Below are 24,181 nucleotides of genomic sequence, written 5' to 3'. Positions count from 1 at the left end.
AGGGTGTCCTGGAGGCCTGTTTCCAGCATGTGGGCCTTGAACCTGAAGTCCCTTAACCCAAGAACATGCTCTGTGGTCTTGCGTTTACCCTCGGGCTCTCTGAGGACATGAAGACCAGATGGTGTTCTCCTGGGGACTGCACTGTCCACCTCGTCCCTTCCCGTTTAGAAATCACGCACACGGGGAGTACTTCAACTATAACGCTTGCTCTTAACCTTCCCCCATCTTTTCATTCTTGTAGGTATTTGTAGAAGTGTATAACCTGACTGCAGATCCAGACCAAATCACAAACATTGCTAAAAGTATAGACCCAGAGCTTTTAGGAAAAATGAACTACCGGCTAATGATGTTACAGTCCTGTTCTGGACCAAACTGTCGCACTCCAGGAGTGTTTGACCCTGGGTAAGTTTCCACTGTCTTCGATGGCTTTGACAAGTTATCTATAGCAATCATGCCATTCTTGAAGCCAGAGGCAGCCTGAGGAAACCTTTTGGCTCTGAGCTGTTTCTCTCATTATTCTCCTTTGTAGTAGGAATACTACATCTTCGTGCATTCACCTCCTGTACTGAGAAAATAAGCTCTTTCAAACTTCTGCTCTCCGGTGCCAGTTGCTGCTTTAGCTGGAGGCCTAGCCCTGCTCGCTGCCACATGGGACTCTCCTCCCTCCCCTTCCTCGTGTGATCCTTGTCATGGTACCAACTTGATTACACTGGTGACAGGTGGAGTTTCTTTAAAGTAAGCGGACTGAGTGCTGCCCTGTTCCCTAGCACTTCCAAGAGGATAAGCCTTCATTTCACTTCTCAGAAACCTCAACTGGAGAAACTTAAAATGCTTGCCAGTAAATTTAATATGCTAAACACACAAAATGAGTTAGAAGGTATAGACTCTGAAATGTTGAAATGCATAAGACCACATCGTATATGGAGGGAGAAAAGATTTTGATCACCTACTAAGCCAGCCCTCATCCTCCCACTCAGTACTCTGAAATAACTTCTCTCCGGTGACACTGGGTCTTAGTCTTAGCACACCATGAATCTGAACTGCCTACAGCAAGAAACTTGACATTTTACGCTCGAAGACCATGAACTCTAAAGTTGAATTTTCACTAGAAAAGGATTTAGTTATTCTGATTGATGTCCTGAGCTGATGGAAAATAGTAACTTAAGTAGTAACTCAATTATTTAGCTTTGTGTGAGCGGTCTTCAGTAATATATAAGCATATATTACTAAGTTGTATATTGTAATATACAACAGTATGTTGTATGTTGTATATTGTAATATAATATACAACTTAGTAATACATGTGATGAGCAGAGAAAATGGATTATAGATGGTTTATTAAAGAAATGTAGGGGCACCTGGGTGGCTCTCTTCAGCATCCAACTCTTCATTTCAGCTTAGGTCATGATCTCAGGCTCATGGAATTGAGCCCTGCATCAGGCTCTGAACTCAGCTAACAAGAATCTGCTTAAGATTCTCTCCCCTCCATTTCTCCCTGCTCCTGTTCTCTAAAAAGAATCTTTAAAAAACCCAAAAAACCCCACTTTTCCTAAATGCTGCATATAAAGCCAGAGAGAGACATGGAGGCCAGCAAACAAAATTAGGTAACAATATAAAAAGACAATTTTATCATAATTTTATATCACTTGAGCCTTCTTTTATATGGGTAGCTTTGCGCAGTGGCAGTATCGTAGCCAGTGAGATTTATCCGAGGCGCAATTATTGCTAATTAAACTTTTACATGGGTAACCCTGTTAACGCAGTCATCAGTCAAGCATTCTGACTGCCCAGCTTGGAGCTTTTCTCCAGGTGAGTGAAATGGAGCCTCACTCAGGCCCATTCCTTGAGGTAGGAAATTCATTCTCTAAAGTACAAGACACAAGACTTCTGGTTGACACATGATGATTTTGTGGTTTCCAGCAGCTGCTTCGCTTAGAATGTTTTATCAACTATAATGAGATGTCTAGAGCAGTCTCTGGATGACTCTTGGAACTTAAATCCATCCTCTGATTAATCTCAAATGGAGGCTGAGCATCAGGCCTGAAGTGTTAGGACTGGAGATAGAACGTCCAAGCAGCCACGCTGAGCCCTCCGCTAAATTTGCCGAAGCGTCACCATTAGAGCTGACAGAGTAAGACCTCCTGACTCCCAGGCAAGCTTTGTTTGTTGAAACTGTAATTTAATTGTCTTGCTACGAAGCTTATAACCGAGACTGTAGATGCCGGCTTTCCTCATGTTAGCCTCAGCTATTTCAGCCACCTGGTTGCTTTTAAATTCCTTAGCAGTAGCTTATTCTTTCCCACCACACACCTAGGCCTATGGAATCCTCTGAAAATGGAAGTCAGCCGACTAGATCCTATAGGCCCAGTCCAACCACCACCCTTTGAAAATAGCCGCATTCATTCATTTACATACAGCAACAACATTGAGTCGTTGGGACAGAGAGTGTATGGCTCACCCTTGTTCTCAAGTAATGCTGGTTAAGTTTATCCCAAAAAATTGCAGATAAAAGTAAAATACAGTGTTATGTCTAGACTACACATGTAAATTGCCTTTCCAGCTAATCTACTTTAATTTTACCAGCGAAGGAAAAGAGTAAACGCTGAATGGTAGGTATTTCACAGGAATTGAACTGCCTTACTATTTTAGTGGTAGCCATAGGTTAATGACCTAGCTCAGTTCATGATGAGCCAACTACTCATCAGTAGGAAACTACTGGTAGGAAAACTACTCCTCAGTAGGAAACTACTGGAGTCTGAGGTGCACACCTGTGCTGTTACCTGTCGTTCTATCTGAACGGTGAATGGAAGGGCTTTGAAGCAGCTGCTAGGGTTCCAGCAAGGGCTAGACTGCCATTAGGCTGCTTTCAACCCTCAGGATGCCTCCAAACGCCCCTAAAAAGAGGGGGGGTACCTACCTCAAATCTTGCCGCCTCCTAATGCCTCTCAAGAATAACCTTGTTTTTCTCCTCTTTGCTTTTCACTACATTGTTCTGTGCTTGCTTCCTTGTGCTGGAAATGCTCTTAATTATCCAGCGCTTCTGTTCTGTACTACAGACTTTGCCACTGGATTCCTTTCTCGTGATTTAATGGGTCCTTTGATCTTCCTTCCTGCCGTCCTTTCCACTGAACATTCTGACTGAAGTGCTCAGTGGCTGACTCGGGTTAACGTGACATCCTTTTTCTCTCCTCCCCAGATACAGGTTTGACCCTCGTCTCATGTTCAACAATCAGGGCAGTGTCAGGACTCGAAGGTTTTCAAAATCTCCTCTGTAGCAACCTCTGCACTGGGTTCCTGCACGCCTCTGTCTGAAGAAGTGATTGTAGTAGGTATCTGTAGCTAGTCCGCAAGACCGCGCCTGGAAGACTTTCTGGACTGGCTCTAGGTCCCGTCTGAAAAGGCAACCCAGTCAGCTGACCACCTTGTGCAATGTGTTAAACTGTGAACTCTGCCCCTCCGTCAGGGATGGCTGGCCCTGATGCCTCGTTCAGCTAATCACAATGCTCCCTTCCCTGGGGTTCCAGTTCCTGATGATTCCCTGTGTGATCAGAGTCTGAATTTGTAAGTCCATTCAGATAAACGGCGGTACTTTGGGGGGGGGGGTGTATTTTACAGCTCAACCACTTCACTCTCACAAATACCAACATCACACGCCTTGAATAACCATCAGAGCAAGAAGTACCACCGTTGTCAGATTAGTGGAAGTACATTGTTTATAATATCCACATCACAATGTGATAAGGTCACAGATTCCAAACCTGTCAACCAAGCACTGTTTTCTGTTGTTGGGTTTTTTCTTGTTTTCGTTTCTTTTGCATTCTGGGCTGGTGCTACGCTGAAAGAGAACAGTTAAGTTTTCGGTAAAGGCTAATTCCAGGTAGTTCTTAAAAGGGGACAGCCATTTCCTTCCATCTCCTTCCAGGCTGCTCACCACATGCTAACCACAAGAGGGAACGTCTCTTCTCTTGATTATTACCCCTCTGAGATCTGAACAACAAAGTAGCTTAGGGATCTCAGCAGAGAGGAAGAACGTCTAAGGGCTGGTGAAGGTTGCACTTTGAGGGCCTCTGCGGCCCGGCTCACAGCTTGACGGGTGGAAGGGCTGCAGCTGGGACGGCGTAGGTGCCTGTGTGGCAGGAGCCTGGGTTTGGTTTTGCCTCCGCATTTTGTGGACATTCCTCCAGCACAGGTGACGCGGAGTTCCAGCTTGCTTCACCCTACTCTCTTCCCTTGTACAGAAGTTTGCCTGAGGGTTTGGAGTCTCCCGTAATTTGGCCTCATTCACTGTTCCCTGTCAAAGCCAGACCTTGGGGAGGTTTCCTGACTGCACATAACACCTACATTAGTAGGTTTCCGGGCTCCAAGACCAATCTGGTTTCTTCCCAAGAAAGCTAATCTGTGGTTGGAACAGCAGGGGGAGGAGGAAGAGAGCTGTGGTTTATAACCTGTTCAACTCAGGCAATAGTGATTTTAGCTTTATTTAAGGTCTTAGGTCGAGCTTTAAGCACTTTGTAAGACATGGCTGTAAGCAACATCTCTATCAGAACTCCAGATCTGGAGCCATGTTGGGTTAATAGCCTTTGGGTTGTTCCTTTACCTCATGCAATCCCAGTAACTGTGGTGGTATTCAGAGGTGAAACTGGCAAGTAAAATGAACACCTCTGCTGTGAATGTTTTAGGGGAAGATATTCTAAATATTTTGTGATTAAAAGCAAACTACAATGTTACATATGGGTATCAGCTTTATTCTACACTTTGATTCTTAACATTAATCAGTCAACTTCTACCTTACTCAAAGTTGACCATAGTTATTCCCGAATAAAAAGAAACCAACTCTTACCAGGTCTTATATTGTGATGTCCTATTATTCAGTTTTCGGATGCTGGTTCCTGAGAACAGGTAAAGTCCTAAGAGTGACCCAAGTCCGCTGCCCACAGGAACCTTGCCACACTGCTCCGAACACTCAGCGGCCCATGTCCGGGTGGGGACGGGATGCCCGCTCTGGTAGCTCCTGCCTCCTGTATTTGGGACATTTCCTACTAACTTGGGAATGGCCTATAATCTGACTTTTTCTTAGACTGGCTTCATTCTGGATCTGTACTAAAATCATCTCTCAAGTTCATAGCCTAGCAGACTACAAAATGCACTGAACTTTACAGAATGTATGTACAAGGAACACATTGCAAGAGGCTTGGCTTCTTTCTCTCCTAACTGTATGAATTTGGGTTTTGATTATTTTCTCTTTTACGAAGGCCAGGTCTGGACTGGTTGGTGCCCTTCAGAGGAGAAAATTGTATAACCATTAGGAGTGACCCAAGGCCACAGGAATGAACAGAGATTTTTGCCTTATAAGATTTCCTATTAAAAGCTACCCTCAAATATCCAGTGGAGAACCCCTTTTGAGCATCTTTGAATTTGACCAACAATACTGTTGTAAAATATGTTTTAATTCACAGTACTAAAGGTTTGTACAAAATACTGACCATAGCCATGAAGTTATACCTTGACGTGTGAGAAATATTCTTTAAAATTTATTTTTGGTGTCTAAGGATTAGTGCTTTAACAAAAGACAGACTGTTCCAGGGTCCTTATTAAGGTAAAGCAAAGGATATTTCCACCATTGATCCACCAATGAATTAGGTGGAGTATTTGGGTTCTTTACTTTGACCACTTAGGTCCCATAACCTCTGTGAATTCCTGTGTTTGTGTCATCTGTTCCTAAAAGTTACTCTGCCCTGGCTTTGTGTCATCTCAGTCACCTGACTTAGAAAGTGCCCTTCAAAAGACCCTGTTCACTGCTGCACTTTTCAACAAATTAAAATTTATTTCTGTTCTAGTGGGAATGTGTCCTTTGTTTTAGTCCACAAGTAGTCATTCTGACAAGATGCCGGTTAATCTTTTTGTCACTCACCTAAGACTGGAGAACAGGCCTTTACTCCTTGGCTGCTGTAGTCTCTACCTGGAAAGCTCTTCTGTAGGTGCTCTCTTGCTGACCGATAGCCTTGAATGAGTACCATGGAGAAAAATGATAAATCTTTATGCATTTACCACTTTGCAGGAAAAGTCTTATCCTGGCAGACTTTAAATTAGGTACAAGTAAGCTTAACTTCCAAGGTGCTTTCCCTTGATGTCCATTCATGTGATGTAGTGCCCTCAACAAAGGACTTTAGATGGGGACTAACAGACTTGTTCTTCAAGGGATGTCTCTGTCACAATTACTTACCTCTGCTGTTGGAACACAGTATTTAGTATGAATAGTTATGTTTGGTAAATTTTACTTACCAAACAGGCCAGGATTTGCCAAACCCTGACCTGAGAGGTTGCCTCATATCTTACAAATTGTGAAAACCAAGTAGAAAAACAAGATGTTTGAGGACAACCAGATCACTGTCAATTTGAGGGGTGCCTGGGTGGCTCAGTGGGTTCAGCCTCGGCCTTCAGCTCAGGGTCCTGGGATCAAGCCCCGCATCGCGTTCTCTGTTCAGCAGGGAGCCTGCTTCCCCCTCTCTCTGCCTGCCTCTCTGCCTACTTGTGATCTCTGTGTGTCAAATAAACAATCTTTAAAAATTAGCGGTGCCTGGGTGGCTTGGCTAGGTGGGTTAAAGCCTCTGCCTTCAGCTCAGGTCATGACCCCAGGCTCACGGGATCAAGCCCGGCATCAGGCTCTCTGCTCAGCAGGGAGCCTGCTTCCTCCTCTCACTGTCTCTGCCTGCCTCTCTGCCTACTTGTGATCTATCAAATAAATAAATCTTTAATTAATTAACTAATTGAGGGGCACCTGGCTGATTCAGTGGGTAGAGCATGTGGCTCTTGATCTTGGGGTCATGTGTTCAAGCCCCACATTGGGTAGAGAGATTACTTAAAATCTTTTTAAAAAGTGTCCAAACAGAAGTGTATTTCTATATATTTCCCCAAAGCTTAGGTAAATCCCAAAAAAGTAACTTGAGAGTATCACAAGGTGAATCCAACAAAAAAGAACATTTCTTTGTATAGACAAAGTAAGGCCAAGTATAGACTCTACCAGATCGATCTTTTTTAAGATTTTTCATTTAAGTAATCTCTCCACCCAACGTGAGACTCGAACGCACAACTCCAAGATCCGGAGTTGGATGCCGTCTACCCACTGAGTAACCCGGTGCTCCGTCCATTTTTCTGCCTTATCCCACCTATTCTCACTGAGACTGTACACTGCCCTCTTGAACCAAATCCCCTATAAAACTTGGTCTTTGTTTCATCTTCCTGTACTAGCAAGGGGCTTGAAAGGCTGGTCGTGTGCTTACCCTGAAGTGTGCTGTGGGAAGAGCAGACAACCAGAGAACTCCAAGTCCCCAGGCTGGAAGCCCTGTGCTGAGACCTCCATGGATGGCCTAGGAATTCCCACAAAAGACAAAATTTAGATGTGGGACATGGGAGCTTGCTCCTGGACTGTCACAGAGGAGATAGTAAACTATTCTAATACTGGGTTTTTCAGAGGAAACTTCCATGACCACCTTGTACCCAGCAGAACTGAGATCCGTAAATACTCACTTAACCTAGGGAGCCTGGGTGGCTCAAGTCAGCTAAGCATCCGACTTTGGATTTCAGCTCAGGTCACGGTCTAAGGGTCGTGAGATCGAGCCCTGCATCAAGCTCCACACTACACAGGGAGTCTGCATGAGATACATTCCCTCTCTGTCAGCCCCTGCCCTACAACAATCTAAAATCTTAAATATACAACAATCTTAAATATATTATCAATCTGCAGGTCTGACTGATGCTGATAGGATGGAGAGATTCAGAGAACACTTATAATTAGTATTTATTGTGATAGAAGACTTCTGCAGAATATTTTTTTCCTTCAGCTGAATTTATCCAAGCTCACAAAGCCCACCTTTCTGTTAAACTCTGTTTGTCTCTGATCTAAGAAGGATTTTTCCCTCCTCCATTATCCATACACACGCCTACACTACCAGGCAGTGAGCTTAGTTAGGAAATGGAATTACTCTGTTTCCGACATCTAGGACAGTATATAGATTGAAAAGAAAAAAGCTTCCAAACAAGAATACTCTTATCTAGCAAAGTTACTCAGATTTGAAGGAGAAAGAGTTTCCCAGACAAGCAAAAGCTAAAGGAGTTCATCACCACTAAACTGCCCTTACAAAAACGTGAAAGGGACCTTTTTAAGCCAAAAAGGGTGCTAATTAGCCACAAGATATTTGAAAATATAAATCTAACCAGTAAAGACGTTTATACTAAAGGTCATGGATTAATCTCAAAGGTAGTATAAGATCAAAAGACAGAAGTAGAATAATTAAGGGCTACACAAGATAAAAGTTGTAAAATGTGACATTAAAGAACATTAAGGGGGGGATAGTAAAAATGTTCAAACTTAAATTATCCATTTAGACTGGTAGAAACAGAAGTTATCTCTAAGCCTCATAGTAACCACCAAACAAAAGCCAGTAGAAGATACAGAAAAGTCCCCAAACAACAAAGGAAACCAAGAAACGGGAGCTATAAAATAGCCAGAAAATAATTAACAAATGGCAGTGAAAATAGTAAATTTAAAAAAATGTCAAAATGGCAGTTAAGTACATATGTATCAATGCTTCAATGTAAACAACCTGGGACACCTGAGTGGCTCACTCGGTTGAGCGTCCAACTCTTGATCTCAGCTCAGGTCTTGATCACAGGGTCATGAGTTGAGCCCAATGTTGAACCCCCACATCCAACGTGGAACCCACTTTTAAAAAAGTAAAAGACCTAAATTCTCCAATCACAAAAAAACACAAGACCCATGCACATGCTGCCGACAAGGGACTCACTTCAGCTGTAAGGATACACACAGCTGAAGTGGATAAAAAATTGCGATATTCCATGGAAAGGAAGAAATCAAGGCAGCAGCTATATAGAGACAAATCGGACTTTAAAACGAAGGCTAATATATAAAACAGGCCAGGGGTGCCTGGGTGGCTCAGTGGGTTAAAGCCTCTGCCTTCAGCTCGGGTCATGATCCCGGGGTCCTGGAATCAAACCCCACATCGGGCTCTCTGCTTAGCAGGGAGCCTGCTTCCCCCTCTCTCTGCCTGCCTCTCTACCTACTTATGATCTCTGTCAAATAAATAAATCTAAACAATAGAACAAGAAAAAGCAGGAAATTACATAATGGTAAAGGGGTCAATCCAACAAGAGGATATGTTTCTGAACATTCCTGTAGTATCTATGCACCCAACATAGGAGCATCTTAAATATATAAAGCAACTACTAACGGACTGCATTTAAAGGGAGGGGGTGGGAGGACTTGTCCCTAGTACCTGGATTCACAGGGAAACTAGTTTCAGACTAAGAAGGGGGGGTGTCCCTACCATGCAGTGGTTTCTTATCCCACTCCAGAGCATGGCTGTTGGAAAAGAAGCCAAAAACAGCTCCTCTCTTCAGATCTCATGTATTTCCAGAACAGCTGTGGTAACCCAGCAGCCAAGATACTGGGATCCGTGTGACTTCCGAAGCTAGATCATGGAAGACCTGATCGCTTCTCTCTTCTCTTTTGGATGACTCCGGAGGAAACCTGCTGCCATGTTACGAAGACAAGCCAGCAGTCCTATGGTTGGGTCTGGCTGAGGATCTGAGCCTTCCTGCAAATGACCAGCCCCACCTTGCCAGCCAGCCAGGAGAGCAAGCCCTCTCAGAAGCAGATCCTCCAGCCCAGCCCGGTCAAGGCTTAGGGTGCTAACCAGGGCTGCCGCCCCCAAACCTCCATCTCCCAAAGAGCCATCCAAGCCAGAACCATCCAGCTAAGCTGCTTTCCCATTTCCAAACCCACAGAAACCATGCAACAGAATCTGTGTTTAAGCTGATTTGGAAGTAATATGCAGCAATACAGGACTGATAGGATGACAAAACTTGTTTACCAAGAAGGAAACAGGCAAGCCTTTTGCCAAAACTTATTCAATTGTAGGTACCCAAGACAGGACAAAGCTGTCTAGTCGCAGAGGCTCACCTTACCTCCAAGGTGGGAAAGAGTTTTACATGTATTATATGCACAAAGAATATAAATAAACAGGCTCCCAGCTACGATTCCAAAACCAAGTAGAAGCTTCTTTGAAATGGTTGCTTAGATGTTATGTTCTCATCACATGTTGGAAAATACTTTCACGGACTCTGGGCTGGCAGGCTCTGGTCACAAATCCACGTTCTCTCCAGCACATCTCTATACCTCCCAGAAGCCGCACAGGGGAGAGAGTGCTGCGTGGGGGGCGACCAGCTCTTTCAGCGGCTACAGCACGTGGACACTTGGACTTGATTTGGGAAGCCAGGCCCCCCGTTGTCCAAAACACGATCACCCTCACCACTTCTTTGCCTCATCCCAGGGATAGCCAAGTAGCTCAGAAACGCAGTGCAGTCTGTCCTGCTTAAGTCTGAGAAATGGCTCCTCTGTATACATGGCTTCCCATGGAAAATGAATCCTGGGGTACCAAGTCTGGTCCTCAGCACAGCGCAGGTCATCCGGCCCTGTGGGGTGCCGTGGGAGGCCCTAGCAACTGCCGGGGTTCACAGTCAGCCTGCAGAGGAGCCCGGGCCTGTCTCGAAAGCTGCCCAACCAGCTGATTCCAGATGGAGTATGAAATGCTGAGCACTGCAGATGTTAAGCCCGGTCCCCAGGGAGAGTCCTGTCGGGTGGGGGGGGGGGGGCTCACATGCATGACCACACCAACTAGAAACAAGGGGGAAGTCCCTGGGCTGCTCCTACGGGTGGCCCTCTGGTCTGGGTCTCTCAGTATCACTCTTGCCTCACCAGGGCGGACAGCACAGGGATCCCCAGTCCCAGTAGCTCTGAGCACAGTGGCTGTGACTTGTCAGAAGACAGGCCACACTCTGGTACCTATTTACAGGCAGTGCAAGGGATGACACTGAGTGCTGATTACTTGGGTCCTGCCAATCGCCCTGGAATCTTGAGTGTTCTCAGATTTGCTTTAACTGTTGCCCTTCCTAAGCCAGAGTTTGAAGAACAAATAAAAAATGTTTTTGCTTCGGAAAATGTCCCTTTTGGAAACTGCGTCCTAGGTAATGCTTCTAGATGAATTTTAGTGTCAACAGGATAGGTGAGCATCTTAGCCCAGTGGTAAAGCAGCCAGTAGTTAACTCCATGTTCGGAACAAGAACCTGGAAAACAGGGGTACCTGGGTGGCTCAGTGGGTAAAAGCCTCTGCCTTCGGCTCAGGTCATTATCTCTGTCCTGTGATGGAGCCCCAAATTGGGTTCTCTGCTCAGCAGGGGGCCTGCTTCCTCCTCCCCCTCTGCCTACTTGTGATCTGTCAAATAAATAAATAAAATCTTTTAAAAAGGGACACCTGGGTGGCTCAGTGGTTTGAAGCCTCTGCCTTTGGCTCAGGTCATGATCCCAGGGTCCTGGGATTGAGCCCCGCATCCGGCTCAATAAATAAATAAAATCTTTCAAAAAAAAAATCTTAAAAAAAGAAGAACCTGGAAAACAATACCAGTAACCTTGCACAATATTGGGCTTTATAGGAGACAAAAATACCTTCACATTCATCATGGTATTTGGTCCTCACATCAGCCCTGGGAGGCAAGCAAACAGCCAAGGCTCTCTCCACTTTACAGGGGGAGAAATGGTTTGCTCCAGGGCAATGGCCACTGTTAGTTTTAACTCTGCCCTTGCTGAAGATGACTCTTAACTCAGAGACCGTGTTTTAGCCCTCAAGTCCTTTTCTCATCACGGAGGAAAACCAGCAAGAGGGACACTGATAGGAAATGCTGCCAAAAGGACTTCAGAAACCAGTCCCCACTGTGTAGAGAACGTTCACGTGAGTTAGGGAATCTGCGAGGCAACCCCTACCGATCCTTAAGCTCGGGGCTCTACATCACCTCTAGAAGGAAGCTTCTCCAACCCTGTAAATGCTCATACCACTCTGTACTTTCCCAACACATACCAGTTCGTACTGCACGTGGACTGGCTTCCACGAAGTGAAGGGCCAGGAGGCTCTTTCCCACCAGAATCCACCCAATACCTACCATCTTCAGGGCGATTTATAGATACACACTGAATGAAAGTAATTAAAATCCTTCGTGTTCTACTCAAGTCTCTTTCTCTGCCAAGAACAGAACCAATATAAAGTGAAAGGTTAAACAGGTGGCTATAAGAATACAGATATCGGGGTGCTTGGGTGGCTCAGTTGGGCCTCTGCCTTCAGCTCAGGTCATGATCCCAGGGGCCTGGGATCGACCCTTGCATCAGGCTCCCTCCTCAGCGGTAAGGCTGCTCCTCCCTCTCCCACTCTCCCTACTTGTGTTCCCTCTCTGTCAAATAAATAAAATCTATTAAAAAAAAAAAAAAGAATATAGACATCATAGAACCCAATGGTAAATCATACTGACTCACTTTTTCTTTTTAGAACTTGTTTTATTTTTTAAGTAAGCTCTACACCCAACATGGGGCTTGAACTCACAACCCCAAGATCAAGAGTCACATGTTCTAGAGCCTGGCAGGTGCCCCAGATTGACTCACTTTTTATATGTAATTAAAATTAATTCCAAGCTGTTGACGGGGAAAGGGAAAAAGGGAGGGAGTGAGGGAGGAAGAAAAAAAGGGCAAGAGAAGTAGAGAAAGGGATGGTGGTGGGAGCAGAGAGGGAGGGAGGGAACCTTAGTTCTCATTTTCATAAGCCTCAACTCTACTGTCCTTCCAGTAATATGAAGGTAAATTTAAGTAGTGTTAGAATACCACTGCTCATACTCACGAAATGTACGCACAGATCGCTGCTGGGAACCGAGATGCTGGAAGCAGTAGCAGCGTCAGCCCTTGGCATGCAACTCCACAGCTAGGCAGAGTCAGGTATGTGCGGAGCTCACTTTTTTGGGGGCACACAGTAACAGCAGTTTGGGACCTAAAATAGGAACCTCCCGAGAATATCTACAATCCGCGGCAACGTCAACCTCTCTTACTCCTGATGTTCCCAGCCTGCACCTTCACTTTCTTTCCCAGCAGCCCCGTCAGAGGATTATTGGTTCTGCTCAGCTTCTCGGAGAACCAGCTTTTGGTGGCCTTGGGTTTCTGTTTTCTATTTCGTTTATTACCGCTCTTCAGTACTTCCTTTCTCCCGCTTACCTTGGGAGAGCTTCCACCCTAAGAACTAGAAGAAGAAAAGCAGAGATCTGACGCCCTTCATCTTTCCTAACAGGAACTTCGTGCTATAAATTTCCCTTTTTCCATCCTTGATCCCACTGTGGAAATGAGCACGTTAGCGCAACGGGCGCGCAGACAGAGGACTCTCCACTGAGGGGAAGAGGGGACCGTGAGCATGTGACAGCTGAAGTAGTGGGTAGGTTCTGAACGCACTCTCCCCCCCACGGAGGCCACAGAGCCCCTCCCCTGCTCCCCTTGGCTCCGTTCTCCTGCTTTCTCTGCGCACTCTCTCCCCACTGACACAAGGCCCTCGAGGTCTGGGAGTGCCCACTGCTGACTAGGACACTGTATGTGACTATGTCACACTATGATACTGCTGACTTCCTGTGCTGATTTTAAAACCTTGAGAGAGTCTAACTGATCAACAGCCTGTATCCGTCGAAGATCCAAGCAGCTGTGGTCAGAGGCACAGGGTGCTACTTTATGTAAAAGTCCTTTCCAGGGCTAAGGGCTGCAGGTCAGGGAGCCCCTCTGCAGACTTGCCGTTACTTCGTTTAAAATGACCTTGTTTAAGCAGATACCTTGTGGTTTCAGATATGGGTGGGATCTAAAAAACAAAATGAGCAAAAAAGCAGAAACCGATCCATAAATAGAGCAGCTGGTTTCCAAAGGGGAGGAAGATGGGGGGTTGGGCAAAATGGGTGAAGGGGAGTGGGAGACGTGGGTTTCCAACTGTGCAATGAATACATCCGGCGAGAACAGAGACAGCGTAGGAATATCGTTACTGGCATTCTAGTAGCGTTCTGTGGTGACAGGGTAGCCTCGCTTGTGGTGAGCACAGCCGCTGTACAAAGATGTTGAATCACTATGTTGTGCACCTGAAACTCGGTAACACTGTGTCAATTACAGTAAAAAATGGCGCATTTTTAAAAGCATTAAGAGGGATGCCTGTGCCCACGGATGTCCTCTGAGGATCTGCAGTTAATACTTGAACCCGTATGGGTCGCTGGGTAAAATGGCAGATTCGCCAAACCCCGTCCTAGACATACAGATTCAGCTTTGGGGTGGGATGCAGAAAAATCTGTCTTTTTGAAATTGCCACCTCTGGGGATCGGAGAAGGGGAGCCCTCCTGCAGTCGTTGGGAATGCAAGCAGGTGCAGGCATTCCGGAAAACAGTGTGGAGTTTCCTCAAAAAGCTGAAGAAGAGCTACCCTAGGACCCAGCAGTTGCGCTACTGAAGATTTACCCCAAAGACACAAATGTAGTGATCCAAAGGGGCACGCGCTCCCCAATGTTTACAGCAGCAAAGTCCACAGTAGCCAACTGCGGAAAGAGCCCAGATGTCCATTAAAGATGAATGGATAAAGAGGATGTGGTCTAAATATACAATGAAATACTACTCATCCATCAAAAAAGAAAGAAAGAAATCTTGCCATTTGCCACGATGTGGATGAACTATAAGGTATTATGCTAAGTGAAATCAGTCAGTCAGAGACAACTATAAGATCTCACTCGTATGTGGAATTTAAGAAACAAAACAGAGAATCATGGGGGAAGGGAGGGAAAAAATAAAACAAAATGAAATCAGAGAGGGAGACAAACCATAAGAGACTCTTAACTATAGGAAACAAACTGAGGGTTGCTGGAGGGGAGGGAGGTGGGGGGATGGGCATCTAGGAGGGCATGTGATGTAATGACACTGGGTATTATATAAGACTGATGAATCACTGACCTCTACCTCTGAAACTAATAATATAGTATATGCTAATTAATTGAATTTAAACTAAAAAACAAAAATTTTAAAAATAAAATTAAGGGGGCGCCTGGGTGGCTCAGTGGGTTAAGCCGCTGGCTTCCGCTCAGGTCATGATCTCAGGGTCCTAGGATCAAGTCCCGCATCAGGCTCTCTGCTCAGCAGGGAGCCTGGTTCCTCCTCTCTCTCTGCCTGCCTCTCTGCCTACTTGTGATCTCTCTCTGTCAAATAAATAAATAAAATCTTTAAAAAAAAAATTAAAATAAATAAATAAGTAAGTAAAATCTTGTAAAAAATAAAAATAATAAAAAAATGAAACGAGCACCTCTGATAGGTCTGGTGCAGTCCATGAATCGCATGGAAACGTCATTCTGCCTTGAAAGCTCTTCCAACAGATTCTAAACCGCCCCCTCCCAAGCACCAGCTTCCTAACAAGTAACTTTCTGTGAGACCCACTGTGCCTCTGCTCCCTTTCCTTAGGTACAAAAGAACAAAACTGTACAAAGCAAGCTGGGGCGGTGGACACAGGGTGACACAGGGAACAGAAACTTTGTTCCTGGCCTCTCCCACACCCCTATACCCTCACTGGTTGTCTTCCTTGAGACACACCCCCCTCCCCAACGCACGTAAACTGCCAATTAGAAAGTTTATCGAGAAGAAAGGCAATGGAACTCGGACTTGCCTTAAGTCCCCAGTTACCGTGGCTGCCCATGTATTCTCTGACAAGGGTCTTTTCTTGAGAAGGCATGATGTATGCCTGACTACCTAAAAGTCACTGAGTCAACATGCTCCTTGAGAGATTACATATGCAAGGAAAAGTCATTTGAAACTGAAAAGAATCTCAAGACCCCATTTATAGCTCAGTATAAAACACTGGAGTTGAAGGGGTTGCTTTCCTACCCGCAAGAGTAACAATTCAAGGATTCTAGTGTGCTGCTCCAGAATTCCTGTAATTTAAACAAATCCTATCGCACTTGACAATCTGAAAGCCCTCAGGATGCCTGGATGGCTCATTCGGTTAAGCTTCCAATCCTTGATTTCAGCTCAGGTCACTGTCCCAGGCCCATGTAAGACTGAGCCTTGCGTCACAGCCCTGGTCACGCTCTGCACTCAGGAATCTGCTTGAGACTCTCTCTCTGTCCTTCTGTCCCCCCAAGCCCTGCCCTCTCGGAGCCCCGCCTTCTCGGAAAGCCCTCACAAGCACAGCCCCTAGCACCCCACTTCAGAGAAAGGAACTGAGCAGGATCTCATTAATCCCTCTTGCCAACAAAGGGTGGCAAAAACAAGGGGAGGCTGCCAGCATCCCCGATCTGTGCCACTGAAGAGCCAGCTGCCTTAAAGGTGAGGCTCATTTAGAAAGGCTGAAAGTAACTATTCCACTTAAAGTAACTCCCTTCCAAAAACAAAGCCAAAACCCCCAGCTTCCTTGGAAGGATACCAAGAGCCCTGGGTGTTCTGCTGTTTGTGTGTAAACATGTAAGAATGTCAGTATTCCCATTTCCAACAGGGGAAGGAGAGGGGCGCTTTGGCAGCTCAGCTGCTGCCAAGTCCTGCCTCAGCCAAGCGTGAGTCACAGCTGTCTCTGGAAACTATTATTTAAGATCAAAAGGGCCTGTCCTCTTCCCTGCCATTCTCACCTTGCAGGATTAGAGGGAAAGTTCTGCCAGAAAAACAGAATGAAACCAAAAAGGGCCAACCAAAAAACCCCCCATGAAAAACCCAAAACACAACCATGCAGATGACATCGCCCTGGAAAGTTATTTACAGCTGCCCACTCCCGTTCCCTCCCCCTTCCCTCCCCGAGTTCTTGTACAAAGCTGCTCTTCTGCGCACCTGGTCAACTGTGCGGGTGTGCACACAGACAAGGGAGGACTTTCAAGACTCCATGCTTGGTTTCCCGTGTTCCTCTGCAGAGGTCCATCCTTGGTGGGGGAGGAAAGCTCTAGCCTTTGCGAATGGGGAACTCTGCAGTCCCGGAGGAGGCGGAGGAGGCTCTTTGGGTGGTGCCGGGAATGATGGTATTAACCGCAGTGGGAACACTGGCCGGGCTAGCTGCCCCAGGAGCCTCCCGCACAACAGAACCTGCGGAATGAAAACACCGGGAGACGGTTAGTGTTAACCCACAACCACCTCAGTGGGACGCTGAATGAACACCACAGAAGGATGACAGAGCACTCAGACATCGAGGCTGCCCTTCCACGTCCCACAAACCCCCACCGCACCCAGAGGCTTGCTTTCTGACAAACCGCTCAGCGCGGGACTGGCAACATCCCGGGCTTCCTGCTGGCAGATGCATTGGAAAACTGGACGGAGCTTCCGGGGGAGCGAAGCGGCAGGGCTGCTCAGGGCCAGGACCTGGCTCGGCCGCTCTCTCAGCGAGGCGGTGGGCAAGCTGCTGGACCTCAGTGCACCACCTCATCTGTGAGATGTGGATGTTGACAATACCTACCTCACAGTAGAGAAAAAGCGTTAATATGTACTGAGGTTTGGAGAATACAGCCTGGCACACTGTGAACACTTCGTGTGAATTTGCCAGTACAGAGACATCCCCCCAACCTTTTTTTTTTTTAAGGATTTTATTTATTTATCAGAGAGAGAGGGGGAGAGAGTGAGCACAGGCAGACAGAATGGCAGGCAGAGTCAGAGGGAGAAGCAGGCTCCCTGCTGAGCAAGGAGCCCGATGTGGGACTTGATCCTAGGATGCTGGGATCATGACCTGAGCCGAAGGCAGCTGCTTAACCAACTGAGCCACCCAGGCGTCCCCCCCCCTTTTTTTTTAAAGATTTACTTATTTGAGAGAAAGGGTGAGAGAGAGCACACATGCAGCGCAAGTGGCAGAAGAGGAGGGAGAAGCAGACTCCCTACTGAGCAGGGAGCCCGACACAGGACTCGATCCCAGGACCCTGACATCATGACCTGAACCCAAGGCAGATGCTTAACCTACTGAGGCACCCTCCCCATTCTTTCTAAGACAAAATGCAAGATACTATTCTTGAGGATTCTGCAAAATAAGAAAATCTAAACAGGTTATCATTTGGTGATAAATTCTGACAAAAAGCTTAGGGCAGGAAACTAACTCCCTTTAAGGGATAAAAATTCAAACAAAAAAACTCCCCGTGCACCTTGGGTAGTAACCCAGGCTGAACTAACAAACCAGATTCCTCTCGATATTTCATCAGAGAGATCTATACAAAGCCATCATTTTCTATCATAATATTTTCACTTCTCAAACAACTATGGTGCTTTTCTGGAAATGTTTCCCTTCACCAACAGGTGCAGCACTGGTCTGATTTCACCACCACCTCTAGGGGGCAGTGCAGCAGTAAAAATGCTTGCCTAGAGCAGGCACAGGAGAAGAGCACACAGAGCCTTTACCCACACACAGATACGGACTCCCCCAAATACTCCCCATCCCACCATCCTGTGTGGGACAGGCATGCTGACCAAAAAATACACACTTTAAACGTTGAAAGTGGTCTGTTTCAAGGACAAGACAACTAAAGGCAGGTAGGGAAGGTGGAGGGAGAGGATTTCTTTTTTTTTTTTGTTTTGTTTTTTTTTTTTTAAAGATTTTATTTATTTATTTGACAGAAATCACAAGTAGATAGAGAGGCAGGCAGAGAGAGAGAGGGAAGCAGGCTCCCCGCCGAGCGGAGAGCCTGATGCGGGACCTGATCCCAGGACCTGAGATCATGACCTGAGCGGAAGGCAGTGGCTTAACCCACTGAGCCACCCAGGCGCCCCGGGAGAGGATTTCTAAGGAACTAATGGGACCCTCCTGTTTTTGGAAGGGGCCACAGGGCATCCACTTTGTATTAATTCTTTGTTCACATGCTTTATACACTTTTGAACGTATGTATATTCCACAATCAGAACAACTGTTTTAGGAATGTGTTGTACAGGTAGACACTCAGCGAGGGTTTCCTTCCCGAGAGAGTAAGACAAAGGAAAAGCAACACTTGAGAGAACAAATGTGCCCCACTCAAACCTACTAAGTCCCTGCGTTCCCACACGTGTTCTCTTGGGTCCGCAAAAGCAGCTCGTCCCGCTCCTGCGACCTCCTTTTACCGGGCATATTATTATCACAAATAAAAACACACAGACACCAGCTAACAACTTCGACTTTTAATAATGGAAACAATTTGCCATTCCAGAAACAACTGCAGGGAAGAAAAATCTTCCCTATTAAAATAAACTCATCAAAATTATAAATATTATAACTTTTTTACTTCTGTGATTTAAAATGCTCCCCTGCAATACTACCCCCTTCATTTTTAACAACATTCTGGTACCATCACATATTGAAGAGAAAACAGTATTACAGCAAAGCTTAGTTTAATTTAACATAAGAATTTGTACAGTGATTTTTAAAAATCTCTGGCCCTAGTGGCCTTTTCTTCTTTTATGCATGAAAAATGCTGCTGCAGGAACCAGTGTTTGGGAGAGAATGTCAGTGTTCCAAGAACTATGTACTGACAATTTCAATACAGCAAGTTTTCCAAACTGCAACTTGTAGTGCACACGACAACGAGCGAGGTTCTGGATACTAGAGAGGAGGATGCCTATTTAAGACAATCTACTTCAAGTAAAAAAAAAAAAAAGAAAGAAAGAAAGAAAAATTCACAGATAACCATCAGCTACTACTTTTGTAGGTTCTAACAGTGTCTTAATCTGAAAAACAAATGCTTCACAAAATATAAGCTTACTGGGTGGGCAATTCAAAGACCAGGTGGTTGATAGCAGTATACTCAAACCCAAGCCACAATCTGAACAGTAAAACCAATATAAAAAATCACAAAGGCATTCCCTGAACAATAAAGGTAAAGTGTTGGATGACAACGTCACTAAAACCTCATTGATGCACTAAAAAGAAGTCACATGCAAAATTAAACAAGATGTGCCCCATACATATTTTACAGCTAGTTCTACTCCCCGCCCCCAACTCTCCTTAAAAAGCTTAGGAAGATCGGATTGTCTCAGTAATGTGTGTGCACAACACAGACCACCGCGGACACCTGCCTCCAACAAGACGGGTGCTCTCTGCAAAGTCGGAAGTGCCACCAAGAAGGGAACAGAAATGCAGTTTTTAAAAGGCACAGTTCACTTAAGAGGCAAAGAAATGAAGCACCTTGGAATTTCAAAAAGAATCCATTAGGTGTCACCAAAGTGTTGACAATTCCTTGGGAATTTATAAACAAAATGTATCTAGACTTTAAAAAAAAAAAAAAAAACAGATTATAAGGCCCCTTTAGAACACAGCACGGCTTTCTTGTTTTCAGATTGCTGCAAAAAACGAGGTTATTTAACCTGCTTTAAGGAAGGCTTCTGTCTTGCACGCCTTTCTTTGGTTGGCAGAACACCTGCTTTCGTTAGAGCATTTCCAGAAAGAGCCCCTCTTGTGTGGTCAGCTGGTGTGTGGCAGGGCAGCAGCAGGGGAGTCCTCCCTTTCTGGCCACCCTCCTCCTCAGTCAAGTACTCCTTTTGGAAGGAGGATCTGATAGCACTGGGTGTATACTCCACAACTAGGATCTACCTTAGAGAAGAACAGACTGCAATTTGTAAGAGAAGGTGGGGAGGAGCGAAGAGCGGAGGAGGAAGAGGGGGAAGGGTTCAGGAAAAAGGGAAACTAGGGAAAGAAGGGGAGTGATTGTCACAAAAGTATGCAGTGAGCTCTCTACTTGACAAATCCCGCAGCTAACCAGAAAATAGCCACCCCCTATCCAGACTCCCTTTCCATTCAGGAAACAGCTGGCTGGGGTAGGAGACCGGACCTGGGGTAGGAGACGGACAGTAACCTGAGCTAGCCCTCAGTCATGGCCCCACCACCCGCAGAAGCGCCCCACCCCCAGAAGAGAGCACCAGGACGGGTCCCCAGAGAGGGCGACCCACACCACAGGACCCCCTCTGGTCCACCTGGCTGGCCGCTCATTCTCTGGGCAGCTGCACACTTCCCAGCTCCTCCCTCCGCTCTAGCTCCTACTTGCTTTGGCTCTGTTGCCGGGTCTTACTCACCAGCCCATCCAGCACTACCACGATGGGCTTAACATCTCAAAACCGAGGCTTTCCCATCTGTAACCAAACACACCTGTCTCCCCGACCACTCGCCCCTCACCCCAACCACGCTCCCGCAGAGCTCCCCACTTCCGCTGGCGCCTTCCTCCAAACTTGCTCTTCACCTTCTCAGTCCAACTCCTAACCAAACCCTTCAAGGCCTCCGAGTTCCCGGCTTCAGGTCGCTTCCTCGGACATTTCAAGACCGAAAACAGAAAACGGACAGGTAGTTTCAACACAGGACAGTCTTCAGAGATTCCTTATTAAGCTTTAAAAAAAAAAAATCATCTGCACGTCCTTCAGCTCCACTTCACCATCACATAATCAACGAAAACAAAGTACGGAAGAAAGATAAACCAAACAAAACCCAGAGTCGTGCTTCCAGGCCGCCTAGATGGCCCCAGAGGGGAGACCACAGATTCACAGCTTGCCGAGAGGTGAGCCCGCGGGGTCGTCGGACGGGCAGCAGCAGCCCCGCCGGGAAAGGCCGGAAGGCGGCGGGGACTAGAGCCGGGGGTCCGAGGGGGCAGGCCCCCAGCGTCACGGGGCGCGAGGACGGCCCCCCCACCCCGCAAGAGAGACCCCGGCTGGGGCTGCGCACGCAGGTCCCGCGCCTCTCGGCCAGGGGCGGCAGGGGAGGGCGCGCCTAGCCAGGCGTCCGCACCTCGCTCAGGGCCGCCTCCAGCTGCTGGCGGTAGGCCGCGTAGCGCCGCTTCAGGCTCTGCAGCTGCTCGTCCTCCTCCTTGTCCAAGATCCGCAAGAAATTCTGTAGCTCTGGAAGGCTGAAGGCTTCCCACTGTGCAAGGACACAAGAAGGAGAAACCCAGGTGCTGAAGTCAGACCGTGGGCCGGCACAGGTGGGGTTGGTGGGGGGAGGCGCTCCCCAGCCTCCCTCCCCCAGCACCCGGGCCCTCCGAGGAAACCCGGGCCCACTCGCACCTCTGCCTGCCTCCACAGCTCTCCACAGCGGATCTCACTGGGGCCAAAGCACTCAGGGCCCCAAGTGCACCAGACATTTTCACGGCTGACCTGGCCCCTCTCTACCTGACCCCAGCAGCATCAGAAACCACTCTCCTCTGCCTCTCCTTGCAGTCACCACCATCACCGCCACATTCTTCCACTTCCCACAATCTTACCAGCTCCTACACAGCTCTCCAATTGGCCTGCTCTTCTCTACTACCTCTGCTGCCCCCCTCTGCATTCACCATCCTCTGCTCCAGCCGAGGGACAAACTCACCCAATAACCTCCTTACACCACTCTTCTGTTCCCCCATCTGTTCCCTCAGGAGCCAAGCTGAATATGAATACTCTTCATAAAATGCAGATCTAGGCATGTCCCTCCCCTATTAGAAACCTTCGGTGGCTTCCCCTGGTCAATCCTGCTAAGTCTGAAAGACCCTGACCCCTCTAGCTCCCTTTTCTCTCTCACACTGTCCCACTCATTACATTAGCTTCACTCACTTTCTCTACTCTGCCTGGCAAACTCCTACTCAACCTTCAAGTCTCAGCTTAAATGCCACTTCCTCAAAGAAGTCTTCCATGATTTCCTTCCTCTGTTCCTTCTGACCCAGAACAACACCTATGAGAAGCTCTCATTGAGCAATGGTAGCCCTGATCACAAAAGATTTAAAAATTATGGGGATCATTTGCTAAGCGTCTCCCTCACCTACTCTTTACCTACTCTTTTCTCACTATCTGGGCTTTGCCACTTGCCCTGGAGACTCTGAGTTGCTTCCCCAACAGCACCCCGCACCTAGCAGGCACTTTTTTTTTTTTAAAGATTTCATCTATTTGACAGACAGAGATCACAAGTAGGCAGAGAGGCAGGCAGAGGGAGAGGAGGAAGCAGGCTCCCCGAGAAGCAGAGAGCCCAATGCGGGGCTCGATCCCAGGACTCTGGGATCATGACCTGAGTTGAAGGCAGAGGCTTTAAACCTCTGAGCCACCCAGGCGCCCCTAGCAGGCACCTTAAGAAAAAAAATTTTTTTAATTCATCAATAAAGGTCAAGAAAGATACTTGGCATCACCAGAAGGGGTTTTTTAAATTTATTTTCCAAACAAAACACCTTCCAAAAGGGGGCCCTGGGTCCTAGGCTGAGAATCATGGCTTTAGGCAGAACAATTTTTCCACTAAAGGTTTATTTATTTATTAATTAGAGAGAGAGAGCACGTGCACACAAGCAGGGGACAGGGCAAAGGGGGAGAATCCCAAGCAGACTCTAGCTGAGTGCGGAGCACTGAGCCCATCCAACGCTCCCAGGCTCAATCTCACTACCAGGAAACCATGATGGGGGCCAAAATCGAGAGTAGGAAGTTCAAGGGACTAAATCACCCAGGGGCCCCAGGAACAATATCTGACAGGAACTCCCAGGGGTGTGGGGAGGGAAAAGGACCAGAGATAACCTAATACAAGTAAAACAGATTGAACAAATGGAATAAAACCACCAAGTAGGCATAATGGTAGAAGGCTGTCTGGAGAATTCTGACCTGGTTATTAAAGAAAGTAAGAAACATGGAGTAGGAGAACAAACTTTCTACAATAGAATATTCTGTTAATTAAAACAGCACTGTCGGGGGGCGCCTGGGTGGCTCAGTTGGTTAAGCAACTGCTTTCGGCTCAGGTCACGGTCCTGGAGTCCCAGGATCGAGTCCCGCATCGGGCTCCCAGCTCCATGGGGAGTCTGCTTCTCCCTCTGACCTTCTCGCCTCTCATGCTCTCTCTCAAATAAATAAATAAAATCTTTAAAAAAAAAAAAAAACAGCACTGTCGGGGTGCCTGGGTGGCTCAGTGGGTTAAAGCCTCTGCCTTCAGCTCAGGTCATGATCTCAGGGTCCTGGGATCAAGCCCCGCATTGGACTCTCTGCTCAGTGGGGAGCCTGCTTCCTCCTCTCTCTCTGCTTGCGTCTCTGCCTACTTGTGATCTCTGTCGAATAAATAAATAAAATCTTAAAAAAAAAAAAAAAAAAGCACTATCTTCCTAAAACTCCCCAGATCAAGCTCCAACTTACAGATACATAATTTACACGGCATGTTTACATGTATTTTTAATTTGTAACTCAAAACCACCTTTAAAAGTCTTTAACCCCATTTCACAGATTTCAAAACTGAGGGCTGAAGACTGGAAGATTCTCCTAACGTCATGCTCCTAAACTCACAAGAGGACCGGTAGGAAGTGGACTCCTGGCTTCCTAACTTTGTTGTTTTTTTGTTGTTTTTTTTTTTAAGATTTTATTTATTTATTTGACAGACAGA

General features: G+C 46.6%; 2 protein-coding genes, 1 long non-coding RNA gene and 1 pseudogene across 4 annotated transcripts in view; 2 read left to right on the top strand and 2 right to left on the bottom strand.

The window, feature by feature from the left end:
• Positions 1 to 5,836, top strand: part of GNS (glucosamine (N-acetyl)-6-sulfatase) — a 57,782-nt gene extending 51,946 nt beyond the window's left edge. The window contains exons 13-14 of the mRNA XM_045073337.1: positions 242 to 402; positions 3,197 to 5,836. Coding sequence (XP_044929272.1) covers positions 242 to 402; positions 3,197 to 3,275 — 240 coding nt within the window. The 3' untranslated portion in view covers positions 3,276 to 5,836. The remainder of the gene's footprint in view (positions 1 to 241; positions 403 to 3,196) is intronic.
• On the top strand, positions 1,669 to 1,819 carry LOC123390106 (annotated as a pseudogene).
• LOC123390039 lies at positions 3,691 to 17,500 on the bottom strand. 2 transcript variants are annotated; one of them, XR_006604696.1, is made up of 2 exons: positions 16,711 to 17,500; positions 3,691 to 6,001 (listed from the first exon to the last, which is right to left on the bottom strand). It is a non-coding gene; the product is annotated as an uncharacterized LOC123390039 (long non-coding RNA). The 2 variants fall into 2 exon arrangements; XR_006604697.1 differs by lacking the exon at positions 16,711 to 17,500 and adding an exon at positions 7,281 to 11,275.
• A 1,487-nt stretch (positions 17,501 to 18,987) lies between these two features.
• The window catches only part of RASSF3 (Ras association domain family member 3), a 78,841-nt gene continuing 73,647 nt past the window's right edge, over positions 18,988 to 24,181 (bottom strand). The window contains exon 5 of the mRNA XM_045073386.1: positions 18,988 to 21,724. Within this exon, the coding sequence (XP_044929321.1) occupies positions 21,575 to 21,724 (150 nt within the window). The 3' untranslated portion in view covers positions 18,988 to 21,574. The remainder of the gene's footprint in view (positions 21,725 to 24,181) is intronic.

The sequence above is a fragment of the Mustela putorius genome, unplaced genomic scaffold, assembly GCF_011764305.1.
Source record: "Mustela putorius furo isolate JIRA1106 unplaced genomic scaffold, ASM1176430v1.1 tig00537227_pilon_pilon_pilon, whole genome shotgun sequence".
Lineage (NCBI taxonomy): Eukaryota > Metazoa > Chordata > Mammalia > Carnivora > Mustelidae > Mustela > Mustela putorius.
The sequence above is the reverse complement of the archived record's forward strand: the minus strand, read 5'-3'. Positions and strand labels throughout refer to the sequence as shown.